This window comes from Rhinopithecus bieti, unplaced genomic scaffold (genome assembly GCF_001698545.2).
Source record: "Rhinopithecus bieti isolate Rb0 unplaced genomic scaffold, ASM169854v2 scaffold_38981, whole genome shotgun sequence".
NCBI classification, from domain to species: domain Eukaryota; kingdom Metazoa; phylum Chordata; class Mammalia; order Primates; family Cercopithecidae; genus Rhinopithecus; species Rhinopithecus bieti.
Genome location: NW_016819573.1, coordinates 1,110,895 through 1,136,986, shown reverse-complemented (window position 1 = coordinate 1,136,986; position 26,092 = coordinate 1,110,895). Strand labels below are relative to the sequence as shown.

At 41.2% G+C, this 26,092-nt stretch overlaps 1 protein-coding gene across 1 annotated transcript in view; it reads right to left on the bottom strand.

Annotated features, from left to right (window-relative positions):
* The window catches only part of CTNNBL1 (catenin beta like 1), a 179,065-nt gene that overhangs the window by 101,039 nt on the left and 51,934 nt on the right, over positions 1 to 26,092 (bottom strand). Inside the window, exons 4-7 of the mRNA XM_017859113.1 lie at positions 25,383 to 25,522; positions 14,436 to 14,533; positions 6,803 to 6,896; positions 4,045 to 4,136 (exon numbers count right to left, since the gene is read on the bottom strand). Of these exons, the coding sequence (XP_017714602.1) occupies positions 4,045 to 4,136; positions 6,803 to 6,896; positions 14,436 to 14,533; positions 25,383 to 25,522 (424 nt within the window). The remainder of the gene's footprint in view (positions 1 to 4,044; positions 4,137 to 6,802; positions 6,897 to 14,435; positions 14,534 to 25,382; positions 25,523 to 26,092) is intronic.

Genomic DNA, 26,092 nt, shown 5'->3' with positions numbered 1-26,092 from the left:
GTTGCGGGTAGATGCTAGAACCCAGATAGGCTAACTCTCACAAGAGAACCCATTGGAAAAAGATGAAGGGGTTGATTTTTTTATAAAAGAAAGTGGGCAGTACAGACTGGAGGCGAAGTACTATGGAAAGGGGCATAAAGAAAATTCTGGAGGCTTGGGTCTTAATCCTAGTTCTATCTCTAACTAGCTACAGGGGTTTGGGCAAGGCACTTAATATCGACAGGTCTCAATTTTAAATTTTTTATCTACAGTAGAACTTACAGATTTCCTTTTAGTTCTAAAAGTGAAGATTAGGGATTTAAGCTGTTTCATGAAGGGTGTGTAAAATTTAGAAATACGAATGGAAGAGAGGAGCCAGTCATTCCTGATAGAGTCAGAAGCAGGAACAAAGCCAGACACAGAGCTCAAGATAATTTTGACCTTTGCAGAGCAGGGGATAGATTTAAAAAAAAAAAAAAAAAAAAAAAGGTATCTAAAAGGTAACAAAGGCCAATGTTTCAAAACTGAAAAATGAAAAGGTCAAACTGGGTCAGGGTAAGAGGCAGAGAAGGTGGGATCTGATGTAGAAGGCACAGCATCACTCCAGGTAAGTTTCTGAATGGGGAATGGCATAGTGAAAATGGAGTTTTAAATTTGTCTCCAGAGTAAAATCGTTAACAAGAAGGTCCACATTTCCAGAGACAAGTGGATCTTAGTGAGAGTTGTACATTAGAATCACATGTGTTTGAAACATTTCTAAAATATACCAAAGACAGAGACTAAGACAGTAGGTCTAGGGTACAGTGTGGGAATCTATTTTTTCAGTTCCACTGGTGATCTTAATACAAACCCCCAGCTGAAGCCCACTGCTATAACATCTTTACAATTTAAAAGCATTCTCATATTTGATTTCACAATAACCTTGTGAGATTGGAAGGGCAGGGAGTATGATCCCCGTTTTTCAAAGGAGAAAACAGGCCAGAAAAGTTAAGAGGCTGTTACCCACAGTTACACAGCTAATAAGTGAAAGTCAGGATCTGGGTCCAGGACTCACTAAGAGTCACCATGATGTTGAAGAGAGTGAAGATTATAACAAGTACTTCCCTCGATTATGAGAAATAAGAGCAAGGCATTGCTGTGAAGGACATACCCTCTTGCTGGCCTCACTCTTAAGCAGGACTTTATTTCATTAACTAATTAATGAAAGGATTAATTAAGCCTGGGCAGTACAGTTTTCTTCTAAAAGCACTTGCTTACCAGTAAAAAACCCAAATAGCATTTTGATGTTTAAATATCCCTAAAAGCTTGAAAACTGTTTCAGAGACAGCAACATGGTTGTTTATGCCCTGAGGATCACACCAATGCAGTGCCTATGTGGCAAGAGTCAATCGTTTGCTAAACTATCAAATGGGCCCCTTCATTATGATCATAAGGGTAATGGCATCCAAGTCACACACTCAAAAGTCAATTTCCCTTCCAATGTTACCAATTAAAAAAAAAAAAAGACTCTGGGAAGTTTCAACAACTGTCAAAAGGCAGAAGGTCTGACATTCTAGTTTAATGAAGATCTTTGAATGAGTATTAAGTCTCAAGTAACTTGGAAAAATCTGTCCTGACATAACAGAGACAAAAAAAAAAAAAAAGGATTGAATTATTTTGTATATTTTAAGGTTGCGTCCCTAACCTGTGGTTACTCCCCCAACAACTCAGGTCCCTGACATCTACGCCACCCCCTTAAAACTCAGTGCTCTACTTTCCTCTCTTCCACTTGTTGCTCCCAAAACATCTCAAGGTTTTGGAGGATAAAAACGTGTTGAATACTGAGGAAAGAAGAAACTGAGTTTAGAGAGATGTAAAGGAAATTAAATGAGAAACAAGTCTAGTTCTAAAACCAAAGGATATTTAGACTCAAGAGAGGAAGTCAAAAGGAAGTTGCAAATGACAATGCACGAATTAACTACTTGCTGGATGCAAGACTCAAAGGCAAGAGGGATGGGGGTTGAAGGGAGTTAGAGTTTACTGACCTCTGCTAGGCAAATGTGCCCATACCCACTAATGGTAGCAGCTGGGCTAGCTGAGCATCCTTGAGCCAATATGTTATGTAAATCAAGATTACAGATTTAATGGGAACAAATGGTTGAATAAACACAATTGGAAAAGACTAGAGTGTCAAAAATGGAGAAAACCAAGGAGCATATGATATCTTAGGCAGAACCTTCTCCTTCAGCCCTGCCAAGACAGTGCAGGATAAATCTGACCTGATACAGCCCAGACTTTCTGGATGTTTATGACACTCTGAAGCAGAGCAAAGCCATTAATTAGAGCATGACTTTAGCTACAAACAAGTGCCTCCTTCTCACCAAAAAGTTGGGATCCTTGCCTGCCTGAGGACCATTTCAGTAGCATATAAGCAGTTCCAAACTGCCTCCCATCACACCTTTGGTTAAAACTGTTCTGAGAGGAGCTCTTGCCTCTTCTTTCCCCCATTTACTCTATTAGACAGTACTAACTGTTAAAAAGACAATCACAAGGACTATGCTAAGAAGGAAAGATAATGAACAATCCAATAGAAATATGGACAAAGAATATAAATATGAAGCTAAAAGACATGAATACAAATGGCTAATCAACAACAAGAAGCCAACACACTTCACTTGATTTTAAAATTACAAATTAAAATAATACCAGTTTTCACCATCAGATTAGCTAGAAGCAGAGGGAAACAGATAACTCTCAATCAGTGGGGCAGCTGATCTATCAGTGGGATGTGATAAATCAGTGGGAATAATTTTGCAATACTACAAAAAATGTTAATGTGCATAGCCTTTGGCCTATCAATTCTACTTCTATGAATTTATTATACAGATAAACTGAGACAAATGTGTACTTTAAAAAGTTTGTATATACAGTAGTCCCCCCCTTATCTGTGGGGGATAGGATCCAAGGCCCCAATGGATACCTGAAACTACAGATAAATTCTATATTTACTATGTTTTTTCCTATATATGTACCTATAATAAAGTTTAATTTATAGGCCAGGCACGGTGTTTCACACCCGTAATCCCAGCACTCTGGGAGACCGAGGCGGGTGGATCACTTGAGATCAGAAGTTTGAGACCAGCCTGGCCAACATGGTGAAACCCCATCTCTACTAAAAATACAAAAATCAGCCAGGCGTGGTGACGCACACCTATAATCCCAGCTACTTGGGAGGCTGAGGCAGGGAAATCACCTTAACCCAGGAGGCAGAGGTTGCAGTGAGCTGAGATCACGCCACTGCACTCCACCCTGGGCAACAGAGTGAGTGAGACTTAGTTTCAAAAAAAAAAAAAAGTTTAATTTATAAATTAGGCACAGTAAGAGATTAACAACAATAATAAAATAGAACTATTGTAATAACATACTGTAATAAAAGTTTTGTGAATGTGGTCTCTCTCTCTCAAAATACCTTTTAGTATATACTATACTTACCTGTTTTCAGACCATGGCTAACTGTGAGTAACTAAAACGCGGAACATAAAACCACAGATAAGAGGGGACTACTGTATTCACAGCTGCACTGTTGATAACAGTACAAACTTACCAGTGGGAATGATGAGATTAATTTTGGTACATCTGTGTGGTGGAATACTAACTAGGCAACAATTAGTTCAGTGAGAAAATCAACTTGCATAAGAAAATATTATATAATTCTGTTTGTGAAACACACACTCTCCTACATACACAGAAAATTTCTGGGACAATGGATATGATATTATTAACAGTGACTGCCTCTGGGAAGTGGAACTACAAGGGATCAGCAGAGGGGATCTTTTCAGTTTTATACCTTCTGTATCACATGGATTTGCATTTATAACATGTTTGTATTTTCAGAGGTACTAAGACTATTTTTAAAGCCTCTTGTTTTAAAACAAACAAAAATGGAGAAGAAAGAAGCAAGAGGTACCAGAAGCTTCCCAAACTAGATCATATGGCCCAGCATAACAGTCTATGCCAATAACCCAGCATCAATCACGCCCAGAGCAAAGATAGGTGTGAGCTGCAGTTCCCCACAGCCAAACTCACCTTCAGCCTCTTCAACAGCCACTGTAGAAGACCCTGCTGGGCACCCTCTGTACACATCTCAGGCCGGAACTCAGCCATGTTTTCCACAATAGCTGAAGGGAGACAGACACCAGTCATTTGGGAGGACAACTTTGTTTCTGTCTGCAACAAGCTTGCTTCCCATGACAGGCATGTTATTCCTCTCCCCACTTCCCTGCATTCCTCCCAGCCAGATGCTGGGTTGTCATTTTCAGATTAACCAGGGAGTTGCTGTGGTTTTCTTCTTCCAGTTATGCTATAAGTAAAACTCGTAACTGAAAATGGTGGAACTCACAAAAGGGCTAAGTGATAGATTTTCTATGCTAATAGGGAACACTAGAGCAGAACACACAAAAGGGTGGATATCTGCCTAAGAAGTTCCACCCAGTCCTGAATGAGTCCCAGAAACCCATAACCAAAGAGACAGGGAGCTAGGCAAAAGCCTTAGGGAAAAATCAGGGGCTGGTGAACTCCGAGTCTCTTCCTTCCCTGATTCATCCATTTGCAGTTCTACTTCCCTGCATCAGGTGGAAGCAAGAATACTGCAAAGCAGGCAAGTATGGTCTTTTTAATTGAACAAAATAACATGCACAGAGGGGAAAGGTCATGCTGGCAGAGGTAACTCCCAGGTACTAGGAAGCAAATATATATGGTCCTGCTATCTCCTACAATAGCCAAAGTGTTGCTTAATAGAAAAATTAAAAATTAGGAGGAAAAAAAATTATTGCATGACTATGATACTAAAAAGGAGAACTTTTTTTTTAATCACCTGGAGTCCTTAATATCAAACGGTTTCATTTCTTTCAGCCCCTCTTCCACTCCATATCCTGGAATATGTTACTATCATGAAACAGCTATACTTCTGTGTTCCCTACGCACAATACCCAGAACACACTGGGTGTGAATTTTGAAGAAGAAAGGGCTGAAGAAATCACCACACCTCCTATCTTCTTTCTCACTCCTTTGCCCACATCAGCCTCCACAGTGGCAAGTTAAAGGATGACCAGGCAGGGGAAGCACGAAGCTGTGGGAGCAGAGGAGCAATGAAACCCTGAGAGATGAAGAGCACTACGACACCCTGAATTACTTTCTGCCATTTCCTACAAAAATCAACTCATTCGTTTTAATCTTCCATGCCTTTATCCTATTCTTCTGCTTCTATTTTAGATGGTTTCCTATTGTTCACTTGAACAAAATCCAAGCTTCCTGCCATGGTTTACAAGGTCTTCCATTATCTGGACAAACTTACTCCTCCAGTTCCATCTCCCACCTCTGACTGTCACAGGCCATTTCCAGTCTTTCCTCAAATCCCAGCCCCATTCATGACTTTGCAAATGATACTCCCCTGCCTGAGGGCCCTTCTCCCACTCCTCCACCTGTCAAAATGCACCTGTCTTCATATTCAGCCACAGTCACGCACAGGAGCTAGCTGCTCCTATCCAGCAATTTGGAGGCTCTTCTTCATTCCCACAGTGCTTCATTCCCACATCACAGTACTGACTCCTATGATACCATCTGTCACCCAGCATTGTCTTTCCTTTCTTTTCAAGACTCACCTATCTGTCTGCCCTGTCAGGAGCAGAACCATGCCTACTTTACCATAATCTACCCTAGGACCTAGCACAGTGCCTGACAAACACCAGGCACTCAATAAGCGAGAGAGAGGGAAGAATCTCTTGAACTGTTAGTAGCTGGCCAAGCTGCAAAAAGATCTCTGTAGACTGGCAGGCTGGTACTTTTTATTAACAGACAGTCAGTAGTCAGTTAACAGACTTTTGATACCGCAAAATCCAGCATTCTGCTAACAAATGGCAATGCCAAATTCTGGCTCTAGACTATAGCCAACCCAGATTACAGAGTGTTGTGATCCTCCTCTTACCCCCAGGTGCCCATCTTTCCCCTTCTTTATGATAATCCTCAAGGAAAAGAGTCCAGAACTACAATAGAAATACGTGGTACACAAAGGAGCTAAAACTAAAAATCTAATCTCATCAAATTTTCTGCTTCCACTGGGCCTCGTTCATTTCTCAAGCTCTGCTTACAGATATGTCATCTCTGGTTTTATAAGACAGTGACCAGTAATAAAGAGGGCTACCCCCAAAACACAATTTTAAATAGGATATTGGTTCAACAACTTTACAAAAGGAAAGACTGGGGAGATTTAAGGAGGAGAAGAGGAGAAATACTACAGAGGAATCATTTTAAATGAAAATCTGATGTAGGGACAGTCAAGTAGTAGCAATATTTCAACTCACAGTTTACATGGTAGTCTATACCTAAGAAGAGAAAGAAACACTAACTCTTTTTCAAATAAAATGTCCTACAAAGGTACAGAGTGGTCCAAAAGTTTGCAGTTCCATTGAAGGAAAGTGATAAGAAAAACCAACTTAAAATGATTTAAAATGTTTAAATATACACATTCCAAAGGAAACAAAATCAACCAGCATAGACTTCATCCTAACTTTTGGAGGCAAAGGCCTGCTAACCAGAGCCAGCAGTTTCTGACTAGGAAGGTTACCTACTTCGTGGATTTCTGCTTTTATTACCCACAAGCCAAACAAAAGCTGCAGTTATATGAAATTTACACAAAGGTCTTCACTTCTGAGAAGGCAGTTTGGGAGCAGAAGGAAGGAAAACACTCCTGCTATTGACTCTATTATGAAGAAGGAAGGGAAATGAGCACAAAGTCCCAAAACAAACACAAAGCAACTCAGGCAATGGCAAGCACCCTTCCTCTCACCCAGAGTGTTGTGGACGCCATCTGCCTCCTCTTTCACAGACTCATCCAGGCGCTCCAGATTCTGTACCAGCAGTGCTACCACCTGTCCATCCACCTGCAAGAACAGCGAAGCAAAAGGAGAGAGGGATGTTACAAAATGGTCCCCAAAATGTTCCCGTTCCCATACTTACTTCTCCACTATTTGAATGAACAAAGTAAGTAAAAAAGCGGCAATCTATGGTTTACAAGGTGCTCTTCCATCCCATTATCTCTTTTAAGTCTTAAAGTGACCCTGAGGTAAGTAAAAGGCAGGCATCATTCTCTCTAACTTTAGATGAGTCAACTGGAGCTCAAGGAGACAAAGTAAAATTCAAGGTTAAAAGGCTGGTGAGTGACAGTGTTAGCACTTGAACACAGACCATCTGAAACCAAGCCCTGTGCTCTTTCTCCTTCTCTGTGGTACTCAGACAACTCACGAGAATGCCATCTTAAGTCAGGTCAGCAGTTCATTCAAGCCAAAACACATTTCTAGGCCAATGCACCAAAAGATGTTTCGCTGGAATGTTCACCAGTCACATTTTATGTTGACCTCAAAACATTCCTGTTTCCTTGCTAAGCTTTTATGAAACTACTACTTATAAAGAATTTATAGTTCCCTCTTAAAAGGAATAATCAACACAATAAAATATCTTCTATTTGTATGGGATGCACAGAAAGCTACTGCATTTCCCTTAATGGAGTCAGACATGTTGAGACAGATAAGAAACTTTCAGTAGCCACACCATACAGCTGATGTTCAAGACGTTAGTGACTCAGCCAAGACCACACAGCTATGGAGCAGTGGAGGCAAAGGCAAAAACCAGGCTTCCTTCTCCTTAGGTGAAATGATGCTTTTACTACTTCATGTACCTCCTGTGCACAATCTGTGTCCTAGGGAGACTGCCCTTAGGTAGCCCTGAGGCACACCAAGGAAGATAACTAAGGAAACACCTAGTTTTCTGTCATTGAGAAGGGATGATCCATCTGGTAACGGATTCTTAAGCACAGCCAATAAGTAAAGCCACATCTGAAGACACGGTCTGCTGCATATTTTTGTCATCCTCCCTCTCAGTGTTTTGGTTTCCTCACTTATGAAATGGGGATAAGTTCTAAAGAGTAAATGAAAATATGTGACAGGCCTTACCCTAGGTCTAGTCCATGGCAGCTGCTCAAAGAATCAAGTAGAAGGTTTGAATCTAGCCCTTTGCCCTGTTGATAACTGATTATTCACTGTTCCTCTCTTCCACTGGCTAAGAAAAAGCCAAGTTCCTGAAAGACAGGCACCTTGCTTCATTCATCTTTCTATATCCTAAGTCTACTACAATGCTATATACAGCAGATACTCAGTAAATCTTGCTAAATTTAAATAAACTGATGGAACACATAGTTTGTGCACTGTAATTGCTCCATTTATCCTCATGTAATTCTCACATCTTTCACAGGCGAGAAAGTAAAGGCTCTGAGAGGTTAATTAGTCTGATTGAAGTCACAAAGCTGGTGGCGGAAGTACCCAACTCCAACTCTACTTTTTCCCATAATCCCCCATTATTTCAATGAGGGGAGAGAATGAGGGAGAAAAAAGAAGGAAACAATCTCATCCAACCAAATACTTCCAGAGCCCTTGCATGTAAAGTATTCTATAGACACAATTCAAACCGAGCTTGAGGAGGCAAGCAATGGCAGGCGGCATAGATCTTGAAACATGGACTCTTTACTCTGTCTGGGTGAGATGTAAGGGAAATATGTGGACAAAGGAAACGTGAAATTATTGACTAATTTGTGATACCTGAATCACAAATGAATTAGATTTTTCTAGGCTCTCCTTTATGCCCTGGTGTGAGGAACAAGGAGGGGATACTATTTGAAGAAACACTGATGCCAGATTTGGGAGCCTGTAAACACAGGAAAGTGCTGCTTTCCCATCTTGTGCCAAGAGCTATACAATCTTGCTCTCAAATCTCACAGCCAGCAAAAGCTTCACTAAAGAAATCCACTACAATGTTTTCCTTAATTAACTGGACAATTTGAGTATGTAAGAGAAAAGAGAAAACATCTGGGGAAAATATGAACCATGTCACAGTATGTTTTTCCCTAAATCACCCTGATTGACTTATAATCTCCCTGAATCCTAAAGCAGCAGACACCACTACTCCAGTGGGTATCACACTGCTTGCCAATTCTGCAAACTGCTTCACCAATTTCAGTTGCTTATTGCCGCTTTATCTGCATTATTTTTCTCCCTTTCTTTGATTCTTAGTTATGTTTCCCATCTCTGCTGTTTAGAAGGTGGTGGGGACACTGTCAGTGAGCAATGCGTTTAAGTCCTAGAGCTGAGTGGTTATGGATAACGGGCCTCCGGCTAGTGGAAAATCTTTTTTCTTGCTACGGAAATCCAACCCCTTTTTAAGCTTGCAAACTGTGAAACTTTATGTTTAGTTGGGTTAAATGCAATTTTATCTGATTGCAGGAAGGCCAAAAGCAGTCAAAATACATTTAGCTCAGAAAAACCTTCAAAAAATATTTATATTATGCATACCTCTGGATATCGCTGAGTAAAAGTACAAATTAGCATTCTGATCTATTCCCTCTAGCCCCTTGGGCCTACCTTCAATTTTCTGGACCTGTGACAAAGTCTGAAACTAAAAACAAATCCTGCTTAGGCATTAAAGCATCAGCCAGAGAACCCTTGCCTTGGAAATCAGGACTGTCTTGGGTGTGATGTTTTCTGATAAGTCATTTGTTATTTCTGATTGTTAGCAGGCCTCCCAAACAATATTCCGGGAGGTCCGACTGAGATAAAGTTCAAGGGCACGATCAGACATCATCTTCCACTTGACCAAAGAGGATGGATATAAGAGAAGAGGAGGAAATAAAAAAGAGACAGATGAGAGGGTTTGAAGGATTCTTTTTCTATCTGGTACAATCTGCCAATAAGCTTTCTCAAGAGTTAGACTGGGGTTTTTCTGCCTACTAGGAGTTTCAGAAATTTCACATTTAAAAAACAGCAGTAACAATAAAACCCATACCCACTGAATCTTGATCAAACAAGTTTTGAGTATAATACAGTAACATGGTCATAATACAAAACTCAGGCCTTTTGTATCTGAGCTGTAACTCTTCAGCTTCCATTCTTGCCCCTCCAGTCCATTATCCACACAGCGGCTAGATGCCCTGTTTAAAACGCTGGTCAGGCTACGACACCACTCCCCTGCTTACATCCTCCAATTACTTCCCTTCACCCTGGCAATGCCACCCAACCTCTTCACCAAGGCCCACAGAGCCCAGTGTGGTCTGGCTCTGACTCTGCGTTCTCCCTTCACCCCAGCTGTACATTCACAAGACTGGCCCCTTCTCTGTTCCTTGAATATGTCAAACTCAGTCTTGCCTTATGTCTTTTGCCCTTTTCCCATCTTGCTCTTGAACATTCTGAATGGCTGGTTTCTTTCAGAACTCAGGCCTCACCCGACTATTTAATCCAACCTGACTTCCCAGCCACTCTATCTCACATCACTCTATTTTAATTCTCTTAAACAGAGAACCACTCTCTGACAGTTTTCTTGTTTATGTATCTACTATTTCTCCCTACACTCATACCATGTGAGCTCCACAAAAACAGAGGCTTTGTCAGGCTTGCTCACAGCTGTACACCTGGTTTCCAGAATCAGGAACACATCAAGTGCTCGATAAACATTTAGTGAACAAATGAATTTTGCTTTGGAACAAATACAGATGAAGGTGAGAACATGCATGGAAATGGGAAGGAATAAGATCCAGGGATTTTCATAGTAAGTACCCTTACAGCAACATAAACCTGGCCAACCTCAGTCTCACCTGGGCAGCACAAATCCATCGCCAACCAAGTCCAAGGCAAACCGAGATGGGGCTTCAAAGTTTAACATTTCAGTAGGGTTAACTGAGTGCAGGAATGGGTATGGAGGGTAGTCCCCTGGTAGTCCACATCAAAGCCACTTTTGTGGAACTCTATAAAGAGTTTCTGTAAAGCAAATGCTGGCTCCTAGACACTGGCCAGCTACACCACCCAGCCACACTTCCATCTCCATAGGCTGGGACACCTCCATATGCTCTCATATTAAAGGCCCCCTTCAGAGGCCATTGCTGATACCTGCAGCTCTGCAGCCCTTCCTGATTATTCCATTAGAAGCGAGCACTCCCTCCTCTTCATGTCCACAGAAGCATGCCTCTCTCATAGCTGTTTTCAATGTTCTGCCTTGTATTATCATTACTTATTTCTTCCTTTTTTAAAAAAAAAAAAAACTAAAGCTCTATCCTCTCATGTCTTATTTAGGCCCATCCCATCTAAATGTGGTTTTATTGAGTGTTTGTTCAAAATGTTTTTGAAATATTTTTTAAACTGAAAAAAATGTTTGTTGAACTCAATATTCACAGACATCTTACTGTGTGGCAGATGATGCATACAATTTTAACCTGACATTTGCTAAGTGCTTAATATCTGCCAGGCATAGTACCTTTACAATGATAATGGTCAACATTTATCAGGTGTTTACTCTGTGCCAGAATGTTCTAAAGACTTATTACATATCTCACTTGTTCCTCACTTTGGTACTGTATGATAGGCACTACTGTTATCTCCATTTTACAGAAAAAGAAACAGTATGGAGAGGTTAGTAACTTTCCCAAGGACACAGAATTGGTAAGTGACAAAGCCACTGCTCTGACCACTCCCCTGATGGGGATCACCCCTCAGGAAGGACAAACTTATAAACAGATGTCTATAATCCAATGTGACAAGTGCCAGGATGTACAAAGTGATAGAACAACACATCCTGCTGAGGTGATGAGTCTGGAAAAAACTCAAAAGGAAAGAGATAAAGTTTAAGTCAGGCCTCACAAGATGAGAGGCAATATTCCAGGTAGCCCCAGAGAAGCAAGGCTAGGCAAGCGGAAGGCGAAGCATGAGCGAAGGCATGGGACTACCTAGCACACGGCAAGTTTTGGGACTGGCAAGTAGAAAAATTACTGTAATTTAATCATCACTCTCAAGAAGTCCAAAGTCATCTGTGGAGAGGTAAGCCAGAGAATTGCCATCAAAGCAATATACCCTCTTGTTTACCACTCTTCAGAAAAGAGTCCATTTTACAGGCTACCAGATCAACTTGTTACAAAGCACAAATATGTGCCTTTTGCCTAAGTAACAACAGTGGATATGAACCAAATTTTAAAACCCTGAAGATCCCTGAGAATGCCAGGACAGCATTCTTTCCCCACAAATGTGCTATCCTATTGCTTAGGACTTCCAACTGGGAAAAAGACCAAAGCAATAACTGCAAACTGCACACCACAATAAATTCTGCCACATGCCCTCTAGCCTCTGCTCATGCAATTCTAGGCCTCAGATATTGGCCCCAAATTAAAACTACAAAGACAACTCAACCCTTGTAATATGAGAGTACTTATCAAATTTCTTCCCGAATGCAGCACAAGAGTAAAAAAAGTAAATGGAAGACCACCGCCAGTTCTGTTCTCTGATATTTACTGATGACTTCTGACTGGCTGCAGACAAGCAAATAATCTACTGGAGTCCAGGAATGTTCAGTGCTTGTGAATCCTACCAGCCCCACCAGGATAAACCTGTAAGAGTCAAAATCTTAAACTAATATAATAATAATAAAAACTAAACTAAACAAACAGAACATCCTGCATAGCAGTTACCTAATGGCTCCCCAGACTGAGGGTGAACTGTTTCTTTCCAAACAAACAATAAAATCTGCCAAGATGCAGCTTTTGTCGGTGGGCTTGGCAACATGGAAAAAACAAAGGGGACTTTTGTGTGAATTGCTGTTTCTGGGTACGTTTTACATGCAACAGCCAGACTAGCTGTTCCTCTCTCGTCTTCCCTATTCAGACAGGCAAAGGATGGTAATTAAAATCAGCCCAGGGACCAGGCAGGAAGGCTCATTCAGGGCCATGTAATTAACCTCTAGAAGGTAAGACTGCACAAACGACACTGCGGGGACACAGAGTAGGAGCAAGTGCCACAGTCTTTCCTCAGATGCCCCTCAAAACAAAAGGACTTCCCAACATCATCCTTTTCTTTCTGCACAGTGGTTCAAAGGAAAAATAAAGGCCCTGAATTCTATAAAAGTAGCAGTTTGCTCTCTAAAGGAGCCTGAAAGAAAAATGGCCATAGAAATTTTCATTATACTCAGTCATAAATGGCCCTGCTGGACTCCAGCCTCACTCCCTGTAAGAGCCAGTTCTTCATAACCAGTGGGTTCACAACCCCTTCATTCACACCAAATGCCAGCAGCGAGCACGGGCCATGAGAAATTTCTAGTGTTGAGAACATTATGAGAAAGGGTGAGGAGGAGGTGGGCAGTGTAGCAGTGGGTTTTGAGATCATCTGGGACCCCAGGCCCAGCCATTCTGATTCAGTGGGTCTTGGGTAGGACTAGAAAGTAGCCAAACAAGCACCCCAAGTGCTTCTAATACAAGTGGCTGTAGTGATCTTTGATAAACTGCTAACTGAATCAAAACCAATACCAACATCCTTACCAGAGAGAAAAGACAAGAGAAGACAACAGAAGGAAGAACAATCCACAGAGCCTTGAGGAAGGATCCAGCTCTGCAGGTGGACAGAGCTCCACAGGTGGTATCAGGGTAGGGGCTGGACTAGATGCACTTCTGCCACTGGCCAGCTGGGGTGCCTTTTCAGCTTTGTGGCCCTCTCTGATCACCAGTGAACTAGGAAATCTAGGGCGGTAGAAACAGATTGTGGTGGGGATCAGAACATGCAGGCTGTTTTATCAGCTGTCACAGGACTGGCTGAGCAACCCAGTGGGAGTCTTCACTTCCGCAGCTGGGTTTCCTCGCATGTAAGGCAGTTCGACTAGCTGGCACCTGGCCACAGCTGCACCTCACAGACCAACTCCTCTGGGTTGGCTGCTGCGTGAATCAATAGCTGAAGAATATTCTGAGGCCTAGCCTAAGGCTCCTCAAAAGACTGCAGACATCGACTGCCCTGTCTTCTACAGGCAGGGAAAGACATTCTGGCCTCAATGAGCTATAAGGTTTATTCTCATTTTTAACATTCTCCAATTCCTCTCTGATGACCTATTTGTAAAATAAGTAAAATACCTGTTCTCACTGGCACTTGGGATTAGAAAGTCCAGATGAGACAAACATTTGTGAAAGCTCTTTGTAAAAAGGTCAGTAGCAACAAAAGAGAGGAGGAAAGAAAGGGGCAGAAAATATAGACTCTAGGAGACCACAGGTTCAAATCCTGGCTGTGTGACCACAGGCCATTTGTTTGGCCTCTCTAAGCCACAGCTTCATGGCTGTATATGGGAATAGCAGCAATAATGCCAATGTGAAAGGATGTGGTGAGAAGAATGAGAAATGGCCCTGCCCACAGCAGAGACTTAATGAGGGCGAGGCCTCTGCCTGACACCGTTCCAAAGCATAAAGCACTGCCCCAGTCATATCTCTGCTTTTTCACTCTCCTTATTCACTCCAGTCTCACCACAGTCCAGCCTCACTGTGGAGTTCCACCTGGTACCCACTCTCAGAGACGATAGCAGTGGTAATGCCAACAACTTATACAAACCTGCAAAACCCCAGAGGATGTGCAACTTACCAGAGCATCGATAAGCACTTCTGCTCCCTCTTCACTCTCATGGAGGGTGTCTATATCTGTTAATTCCTGAAGCAAATCGACCACGGCTATGGACACATGTGAAAATGTTAAGGGTACTGAACACTGAAACGGTACCGATACTTTTCTTCCCTTCTGTTTCCTCCTCAATTGCTTTATCACCATTCACCTTTAATAGACTCCGGTTTTATTAACAACTCTTCAATAGGGTTCTACCCACAGTGGGTGTTCATTAAATGTTAACTGACTCACTCGGTCTCTTTCCTTATGCTGCCTTCCTGGCTGCTTAGTCCATAGGTTCACTGAATTTTCACAGATTTCAAAATTTTAAATAGATCACCTGGGAAGTCACTTTTCCAGTGAGAAATAGGCCAACACCCTCAACCTCATCTCATAATTTAAATTCTTGAAACTCAGTATAATCTTAACTACCTTGTACAGTTCACCTTCGAAGGCAGTAATCATTTCTAAGAGGTGGCTGATGTTCACCAAGGAGTCTTCAGAGACCAGGACATGACATAATTGGTTGAAAACAAAGGGAAAAATTTATATGGAATTGGGCTAGTCCCCATCAACCTCTGTCCCCTCAAATGTCACACTGCTATGAACATAAAAGGAAGAATAGAGAATTTAAAACTGTGCAAAAATAGGAAAAGGAAAGGGAAGTGCAAGGCCAGGCACAGTGGTTCATACCTGTAATAACACCCAGCACTTTGGGAGGCCAAGGCAGGAGGACTGCTTGAGCTCAGGAGTTTGAAACCAGCCTGGGCAACACAGTGACACCTTGTCTCTACTAAACATTTAGGAAAAAAAAAAAAAAAAATCAGCCAAGAGTGGTGGCACATGCCTAAAGTCCCAGCTACTTGGGAGGCTAAGGTAGGAGGCCTGCTTGAGTTCAGGAGATCAAGGCTGTAGTGAGCTATGATCACGTCACTGCACTCCAGCCTGGGAAACAGAGTGAGACCCTGTCTCAAAGGAAAAAAAAAAAAAGAGAGAGAGAGAGAGAAAAGAAAAGAAAGGGAAGTATAAAGAAAGGGAAACATGAAGGACAGAGTTATATTTGGAAACTGGGTGGCAGAACTAAACTTATAACTAAGCTTCCTTTCCCTCACCTGAAAACTCTCTTATCTCTCTCTCTTTCTCTCTCTCTCTCTCTCACACACACACGGGTGCACACACACACAACGGGACAGAGAGAGAGAGAGAGAAACAGATACCTTGCTCCAGCAAACTGCATTTAATGAATGCCCATGATGACTAAAGCACTGAACATGATAAAGGCCAATCCATTCTTCATTCTGGGCCTCAGTTTCCTCATCTGTAAGATGAGAAAGATAGATAATCTAAAACAATTTTAAAAACCATACACCACAGGCAATAACCAACACGTAACAAATGAAGAATACATACGGACAATGCGAACCACACGCGTCATGAAAAGGAGCAATCAGATGGCGCTGGGGAATTAGTAATGACTTGCTAGAAGAAGACGGCTCAGAAAACAGGCAACTAAAAATATGAGGACAGGCAGACTAGAAGGCAAAACCACAGGAATAAAAGCAGAGAGACTGGAATGTACAAAGGCATTTGAAGAGAAGAAAGGATTGGAGGAGAGGGGAGGGAAGTGGAAAGGGGAGAGAAAATTAAAACTAGCTGAAGAAAATAACATTTTGAAAGAATAAGCTAAAAGCTGAGTGCAGCATGCATTAAAGCACGGTAAGCGTGAGGGATGGGGGTGGCACACAGGAGCCACCATGTGGACAGCATGTGTGGGTAGTTGTGGGAGCCAGCCTGAAGGAGAAAGGCCTATTCCAAAGCTACCACATACAACAGAATCCAGAAGATTTAACAAAGGTCAGAATCAGGGCAGTTTTACTAAAAAGAAAAATAAAAGATGCAGAACATATGAACAAAAATGACAGGACTTGCTAGCTGACGACTGATGTTCTGGGCATTATATGCAGGTCTTTTGCTGAAAGAAAAATTACTTGAAGGTTTGCTTTACTCATTTCTAACTGACCAGCTGACCATCATGAATAAGTAATTAAGCTTTCTGTGTCCTACTCCTTCACTCTTAAAGGTGATACTTGCCCAAAACTTAGTATGAGCAAAGAGCTTAAAGGTCTTTGGACAAAAAATCCTTCATGCTTAACATCTTCATCTAAAAAATAATCAGAAAGCTGTTGACAGAGTCAACATATGTGCCTGATATAGAGTAAACTGAAACACACAAAGTATTTGAACCAGTTATAATAAAAAACAGCAAAAATAACCAGGCTACCAAATTAACCCCTAGAAACCCTAGAGCTACCCTTGACTAGTAGGAATTAGTAGTTCTCCCTCTCTAAAATTAAAATAGTCATCATCAAAATAGCCGCCATTTTTAAAAGTCACAGCATCATGTCTGGTGCTATGCTACTAGAATTCTTTCAGCAGCATTATAAGATTCGGTGTAAGCACTATTTAACAGATAAGAAAGGTGAAGCTAGCAGTTGTTAACTTCTCTGGCCTGTGGTGGCTCATGCCTATAATTCCAGCACTTTGGGAGGCCAAGGTGGGCAGATCATTTGAGGTCAGAAGTTCAAGACCAGTCTGGCCAATATGGTGAAACCCTGTCTCTACTAAAAATACAAAAATTAGCCAGGTGTGGTGGCACATGCCTGTAATCCCAGCTACTTGAGAGGCTGAGACAGGAGAATTGTTTGAACCCAGGAGGTGGAGGCTACAATGAGCTGAGATTGTGCCACCGCCCTCCAGCCTGGATGACAGAGCAAGACCCTGTCTCAAAAAAAAAGTTATCTAAAGGTCACTGCAATAGTAAGGGAGAAATGTTAGGTCCACCTGATTTCAATAACAATGCTATTGCCAACTATATTTCATATTAATGCACAAGGGGATATACATTCAGTTTAAATATGGCTACATTCAGGTAAATTCTAGCTATTGACCCTGCTGTAACCACAGAGAAAAGAACTATCATTTAATTCCACCATAAATTAGTAAAAGACTCAGGGAAAATAATAAAATGTTAACATCTCCCCACTCTTCCAAGAAACTCCCATATTTATTCTCTTGAAAAGTTCATAACCCATTCAAAAGCTTATTTAATATGTATGGCAACATTCACCTAAATCCACCCATCCATCCATCCATCCATCCATCCATCCATCCATCCCCTCACTGTGGAGTCAGATGGCTACAGGACAACTGAGCTGGGCATAGTGGTTTATGCCTATAACCCCAGCACTTTGGGAGGCCAAGGTGGGAGGATTGCCTGAGTCCAGGAGTTTGAAACCAGCCTGGGCAACCTAGTGAGACCCTGTCTCTATCTAAAAAAAAAAAAAAAAAAAGCAAGCAAATAAATAAATGTCTATAGAAAAAGGATCTAAATCAGGCAGGCAATAATGCAGTAAGTAGTGTTACCTTTACATCTCTTGAATAACACCATGAATGATTAAATACTTATTAACTTGTATATGATGATTATTACGCAATAGCCTCAAAAAGACAAGTGTAGTATATCTGAAAGACCAACAGACGAAGACTCAAAGCAGGCTTGAGGACAAGGGTCATATCATATTCATCTTTGCCTCACATCTTTAATGATCTGAATGGTCCCCAAATTATCACCAGCCATGTAATCTTGTGCAAGCCCCTTTATTTCCTCAGAGCTTAATTTCCTCATCCGTAAAACTGGGGTAATAGTCTCTGCCCAGCCTCTTCCACTGAGTTGCTATAAGGAATAAATGAGATCAGGTATGTCAAAGGCAAAGGAAGTTAAAATACTCAAGAAATGTAAAAGCACTATAATATAGATTGTTAGTCAAGTCTTCCCACAGAATGCCCAAAGCCCTCACTATTGCCTTCATTTTTCCAAAAGCCTCTAAAATCTAAAGTTTAAGCTAACAACAGCATAGTCCCCCCTTTCTGGGCCACAGTGGGTTGGAAGATTTAATTTTATATTTCAGCTATGCCACAGAGATTCAGATTGATCAAGTCCTTTTTCAGCCTCTCAGGTCTTGTGGGCAAGATATCACATTTTTCTTTGATTATTCTTACACCATGCTCACAAATGTGTCACATGAAACCTAGAAACTTAAAAAATAAGAAACATTTTAGACAAAGGTGATTTTATAGAAAAGCATAAATGGCTTTTCCATGAAAACTTGTTTCTTATTATATGTTTCAATGGATATCTACTTGCCTACTTTCCTGCCTCAGTTGAGAAGTCAAACAAGAAATCAGCTACCCACCAGCCCTGGTAAACATCTCATCAATCCTACCACTAACTGATTTTATATAAATTCCCAACTTCACAAAACAGCATTTCAGCAAGGCAGTAATAAGTCTGTAATTGCCATCATCAACTCCTGGGTAATATAATATGACCCAGAAGACAGAGGTCATTTGAAGACCAGAAAGAGGAATGAGAATCAAAACTAAAGACAGACAAACTCTCAATCTTGATGAGAAAATTCAGCATGGTTCGCCATCCCTCCAGCATTTCTTCACAGGCAGACTCTGGGCATGGGTGATAGGTTTTTCCACTGTAGTTACAATTTCATTTCACAAGGTAAAAGGCTCTTCTGTCCAAGTATAATAGGAAAAGAGAGAGCCTGTCTCCCTGCGAATTACTAAAACACAGTTTTTGATAGCCTATTTTGTCATGTCGAGTAGAAAGGCCACCCACACACTCCCTCTGTACCTGTCCACTACTGGGGCAATAAGTTAGTGTAATAATAGGTAAAGCAGAAAAGACCGGCTGGGCACAAAATGGTCCATAACACAATGGCTCTTGGAAAAAAAGAGTGGTGTTTACTTCTATTTTTTGGCTCTGGATATTTGTTTTGGGGTCATATCCCACTTAGAGTCTTGGTACAGAAACTAAGCATTAATCTCATTAATCTCCAATGAGATGAGTCCACAAGGAACAAACTTATTAAAAACAACAACAACAAAGAAAGAGAAATAAGATGTATTAAGCAGATGGCTTTTTAAAAGTCGTTTCAAAAAAGCTTTCTTAAGACAAATAAACCAGTATAGATTCAGAGAATATAACTGTTAATGTAATAAATGTGAGCTTTTTAAAAAATTCTCTTTTCTTTAAGTTCTAGACTAGGACAGTAATTAGATATAGCTCAATTAATGCAGATGAATTTCACAACAGACAAAATGGTCTTTTTCTCCTTTAAAAGCAGCTGGCACAAAGCTACCTAGAATGAAACTGGACACTTATTCCAATCCTAGATCAAACTAATATGAAGGAGAAAATGTACTCATTCAACATTTATTAAGTCCTTATTAAATGCCAGTGGGGGGTAATATGCCACAGGAGAAATGTCCAAAGCGGGCTACAACCACCCTAATCTTCCGGGGACATAGATTTCACCTAAAACAAGACCAAAAGTTGCATTAATCTGGTACCAGGTTTAGTTTGTTTGTTTGTTTCAAGTTACATTAAAAGATCCTTCTTCTACATTGCCATTTTGGCACTTTTAACCTAAGGCGTTTATCTTCAGAGCACATTTAATTGGCTCCAAAAAATAAGTGGTTTATCAATACATATCAAGGAAGTCAGATGACAGATGTGAAAAAGAAGTAAATTCTTTTAAATGTAATTTTAATTCTGGAAATATCAAGACAAATATAGCTCCTAGCAAAATAACAGCTCAAAATACGTAAGTCTTCTTAAGACAGTGCTGGCAGGAAAGCAATGGAGCAAATACCAACTCCCTCCCAGTCCAATTAGAAGAAAGCCCCTTAGGAGGCTCAAACCCTTCCCAGCCCTATTCTTGCTCATTAGCACTGGGTCTGCAACACAAGGCACCCTTGACTATTGTACACACCCTCTGGGACAACATGGTGAGTCTCGGTCAGTTTGTTCCACTTTAGTATTCTCAGACCCAGACTACTCAAGTTCAGTTGATCCCTGTTGATCTAAAACACCGATCTCCTTATTTTCCAAATTCCCACAGTAATTCTTCACAAAACTCACTTGACAACTCTGTAAGTTCCCCTGGTTTTCTAGAATCAGAAGAAAACTAAACAGTCATTTGGAAAAGAGCAGTGCTAATGACCACTCCCTAAAATTATTCCACACCAAAAAGAGCTGTCCCATCAGCACAATGATCTACTCTGCCACTTACAAATTTTTCCCTGCTTAAATATTAGCATTCAACCCAATGTATTGGTATCTTAAGTTAACATTACAGTGAAACCTCATTTTTCTGTCTCACAAAGGGGTGGAGAGAAAGAGGACTTTGAATAAATTGGGTTCAGATTACTGGATTTTTAAATTTTAATTAAAGAATAAGGCATTTAGCTGGGAAGCAGTAGTCATTGTTTTTTTGTTTGTTTGTTTGTTTTTAATTAAGCCATGGACCTGATACCTTGATAAATTTGTAGTGACGACATGAGCAGCCAGCAAGACCATATCAGCTTCCATCCGAAGTACGAGGAATGGCAACTTCCATCGCAAAGGGAGAGGCTACAAAAATAAACCTGAAATGTATGCTAATCTCCACGTCTGTCAAAAGCTTACCCATCTCCACTCCTCACACCCCCAAGCCAGGGATGACACACACCTTGTCAGGGCTCCAGTCAGTGGTATTTCCTGAGCATACTGCTCCAAAGGCACTCTCCACACACACCATGGGGGTGGGGGGTGGGGGTAATTAGAGGGTTTTTGCTTTAAACTGGAGTTATTATTTTTTATTAGCATCCAACACACTTATCATACAAAGGAGGAACCCAGTAAATAACAGTGATCTACCAAAAAGACTTTAGAAGGGACTCCACTGACCACTCAAATTGAGAACATGGCAAGCGACATACAAAAACAGAGTATTTATCCATTTGGCGCCATGTGATTGTTGTTATGGTTTGTTTGTTTTTTTCCCTTTTATTCCTCCTTGTTCCTTTGGGCCAGTAGAGTAAATCTGGCTTAAAGCAGTCCACAAAAATGAATTTTTTAGCAATACTTTAATATCTTTAAATGTACTTTTGGTTTTATTTTTCCATAGAAACACTCTAAAAGGTTCACAAGAAAGGAGCTCTAAAGACATTTAATGATTTACTTTAAAGGAAAAGTGTTTAAAAGCATTATTTTGAAAAGGCAGCAGCTGCTGGGTTCCACCTTCTGCTCCCTCCGACTGGATTTAGAGTAACCCTCCAAAACCACGTGAAGTGTGTGCTCCCCACCCCCAAGATATGCTCTCCACAGATCAGAATCCATTCTGCAGCCAACTGATGGCTGGGCTCCAGTCTCTCAAGGGGGCAGATGAGGCACAGAAGCGCTGACAAGCCCTCACCAGCAGCAGTGATGCAGAGCGCCAGAATAAACTCTGAAGCTGCTTCTCACGGTTGAAAGGATGAGGTACAAGCTGTTTTCTCACATCCTCTGCCTCTTAAGGTTACAACAAACCAGCCTCTGATCCAATTAAAATCCCTACAGTTTATGTTTTCGCAGAGGAGGACAAAGCAAAGATGACCGGTGCTTGCTGGGAACATAACCAGCCATGTATGGTCTTGGTTGATAAATGAAGAGTTAAAAAAGATTAAAAATTTAAGTCATGACTGCCATGAAATTGTTTATGCATGGTAAGGTGTTTTGGGCAGTTACAGCTGTACAACAGTAAATTGTTAACAACCGTTTCCTGAAGAAAGATTTCCATTATAGATCACAGATAAGACAAGCAGCAGAGTGCAGTGTTGCAGGGAGAGCAACGTTCCGACCAACAGAGGATATGGTAGATGCAAGTCAAGAGGACCTACCCTTTCCTGAAATCACTTTCAAGAAAAATCGTACTTTGAGGAGGATGACATTTACCCTAATTGCTGCCTTTAATTAAAATTAAGGTAATTAAAAAAATTTCAAATGCACTTTAAATTTGATGTAAGACATAATTAGAAATCAGATTTTAAAAAATATCATTAGGGCAGTTGGGTGCAGGTTGGCATACAAGAGGAAAAAAAAAACAGTTTAGCTCTCAGAAAACAGGAGGGAAATGGCAATCTGTCAAAGTTATTATAGGCGGATGTGTTTTTTCCCTTTTTAAAGACCAGAACTTAACAACTTAGAACATCTGTGCCCTTGCCTTTCCCAAATATGCCGATGTTGAGCAGCATTTTTTTGTGTGTCAGTCTTCTCCCCAGCAGGAGCCAGGCTGGTGAATCAGCAAAATGTCAGTATCTTCCAAAAGCTGTTACTATTATTTTGAGTTAGCAGGAATAGAAAAAAGAATGAGTGGTGTTTCCAGAAAGAAAATACATCATTTCTGTACTAATACATAGGGTAACAGGTGACCATGCGACTCTGTCAGCAATGTCGTAAATCTCACAGGAAGACTCGAGGTGCACTGGAGGAACAGTGGACTGAAAATCACAGACCTGGAGTGCCCGTCTTAACCTCAAGTTAGCTGTCCAACATCTGGACCTCACACTTGTCACTAAGTAAAAAGAAACAAGGTGCTCAGCTAAGTCCTCTCTAAGGTCTGATCAGATTCTGAAATCTATCCTCTGTAGGTGAACTGAAATGTGAAGTAACAACTAGAACTCGTAGTCTCTGAATCTGTGAAGATCATTAGTACCCTGAATAGAGCTAGGCGTATGGCAGTTACCCACCAAAGAAGGAAGGTTTATATCCCCCCACAGATTCATATGTTGAAGCCTATCCCCAATGTGATGGTACCTGGAGGTGGGGCCTTCGGGATTAGTGTCCTTCTAAAAAGAGACCCAGCGAGCTCCCTCACTCCTTCCACCATGTGAGGACACAGTGAGAAAACAGCTATCTAGGAACCTGGAAGCAGACCCTCATCAGACACCAAAACTGCTGGTGCCTTGGTCTTGAACTTCCCAGCCTCTAGAACCGTAAGAAATAAATTTTTGTTGTTTATGAGCCACCCAAGTTCATGGTATTTTGTTATAGCAGCCCAAACAGACCAAGATAATACCCAATATATATTTACTGACTGATGCTACTTGAGCAACCAGCACAGCTTATGGTTCCCAAGGGCCTAGCACAGTGCCTGGTACATCATGAGCACTCACAGCAGGTCTACTGAGTGAAATTTCATGAGACCATATACTGAGCTCACTCAGCAACAAGTTAACTAACTAGGGTCCTTATACAACCTAGAACCCCACAGCAAACCCTGGTGAACGAAGTCATAAATCTGGGAGCTAACAGATCAATTCTTGATACTATCTAACATTACATGAAGCATCAGAAATGTCTTAAGACAGTCCTTCAAGAAGCCTGCATTAAAATTATGCACTGATTTATTTCTATGAGAATTATCAGCCAGGCAAGAACTTAGTCAGACACGCTCTCAGGAGAGAGATTACCAGAAAGATGAAAATAACATGAAGCAGCAGCAGATTCCCTGTGAATATCACTCAAGCAGACTAACTTCATTTGTCTCTTACCTTTGGAAATCTGGATTTAAACAGAACAACTACTAGAAGAGAATTTGGTTTAATGAACATAACCCTGTCCACAGACACATCAAAAGCCTTTGCAATAAAGCTACTGCACATCTGATAGCCAAGATAAAGTATAAAATGGTTTTGGAAGTCACGATTCAGATTCAGTGACAAGTAACATTTACTAAGTACCTACTACGTATGTATAAATACTGTGCTCAGCATTTATACACTCCTTTGATCCTCTCAGTAACACGGAAAGCTACTCCAGAGGCTGAGGCAAAATCACTTGAGGCCAGGAGTTTGAGTCCAGCCTGGGGAACATTGCAAGACCCATCTCCAAAAAATTAAAAAAAAAAAAAAATTAGCTAGGCATGGTGGCATGCACCTGTAGTCCCTTCTCAGGAAGCTAAGGAGTAGGATCACTTAAGCCTAGGAGTTTGAGGCTATAGTAAGTTATGATTATGCCACTTCACTTCAGTCAGGGTGACAAAGCAAGACCCTGTCTCTAAAACAAATAAAATAAAATAACACTGAAAGACAAAAATTATTAACTCTACCTGTGCAAAGAATACAAGCTGTGGAGGGGCACCATCTTTCACACAAAAATGAGGCTGAAAGTCAAACCTAGATTGTCTGTTTAGGTCTAACATGCAATCAACAAATATTAAATGTTATTTATTATGTGTTGTACCCAGTCCTTTTTTTTTTTTTTTTTTGAGATGGAGTCTCACTCACTCTGCTGCCCAGGGTAGAGTACAGCGGCATGATCTCGGCTCACTGCAACCTCTGCCTCCTAGGTTCAAGACATTTTCCTGCCTCAGCCTCCCGAGTAGCTGGAACTACCAGCGTGCACCACCACGTCCTGCTAATTTTCATTTTTATATTTTTAGAGATGGGATTTTGCCATGTTGGCCAGGGTGGTCTCAAACTCCTGACCTTAAGTAATCCAACCACCTTGGCCTCCCAAAGTGTTGGGATTACAGGCACAAGCCACCACAGCCAGCATCGCTTTTAGGAACTGGAAATATAGGAATGAACAAAACAGAATAGCTCCCCTGTCCTCCTGGACATCCAAATGTGCTTTCCACCACGGTTCACTACCTTCTCTAGTCTCAACTCCACTGGACCATCAGTTAGCAGAAAGATGCCTAAATTAACAGATTCGAATCTGTCTGGCTTTGCCCCCATAAGGGGCCTTCCAATCTACATCCTAAAAAGTAAAGTTGTTAATGTATGAACAGATATATCACGATGAATTCTAGTACTAATAAGAGCAAATAGGACAATTAAGGATTGCCCAAGATTTGCAAGACTTGTTAATAGAGAAAAACCAGATTTTCAAATGAGTAAAAAGCACTGTGTATTTCAAGATAGAAGATAATTAGAATGGAAACAGAACATCAGATTTTACAGCACACATCTACAAAGAGAGACAGGAGAGAGAGTAAACAGCACTTCCCCACCATGTCAGCTTTCCTACTGAGGTCAGATCTGAAAGGATATCTGTATTATCATGTCCAAGCAAGCCGAGAAGCGACTGTACGGCATTCAGCTCCACCAGAAGGTGGTACAGGTCTGGCATGGTGGCCACCACGTGCATCTCCTGAATGATGTCATTTAGGTCCAGCTCGGATTCCATGAACCTAGGAGGGAAAACAAGACATCATTAGAAGTAAAGGAGCACTATCAGCAATGAGGAGCAAACAGCAACAATCTAGACAAAAAGACAATCTGTCAAAGTGTCTGCAACAGACCAACCAAGAAGTACACTCATCCAAACATCATACTGTCACACAATTTCCTTGGGAAATCGATTTCCTCATTACAAAAATCAATCTTGGATTCAGATCTCATTACAGGGTTCCCTTACTCTTGCAGTCACAAGCTGCCTTTCAGAGGCTCCCAAAGCATTCTGCAGCACTAAACGATCTGCCCACCAGTTCTCCAGATTAGCTACCATTACCCCTTGGTGTGGCAATTCACTCCGTTGCCCTGAACATAGTTATCCTACTACCCATCCAAAAAGGGTTTCTCTTACTTCCCACTTCAGATCAAGGGCCAGTTATTCCCCTTATCCAAAGGAAGATAAGATTTTCTGTATCTAAAAATACCCTCCCCCTCCCTCCTCTTTGGAGCTGATTCAGAGGCAGACACCAAAGAAAAGCAGACCTAGTCTCTGGCATTCTACAATCACCACCAACTTTACACAGCAT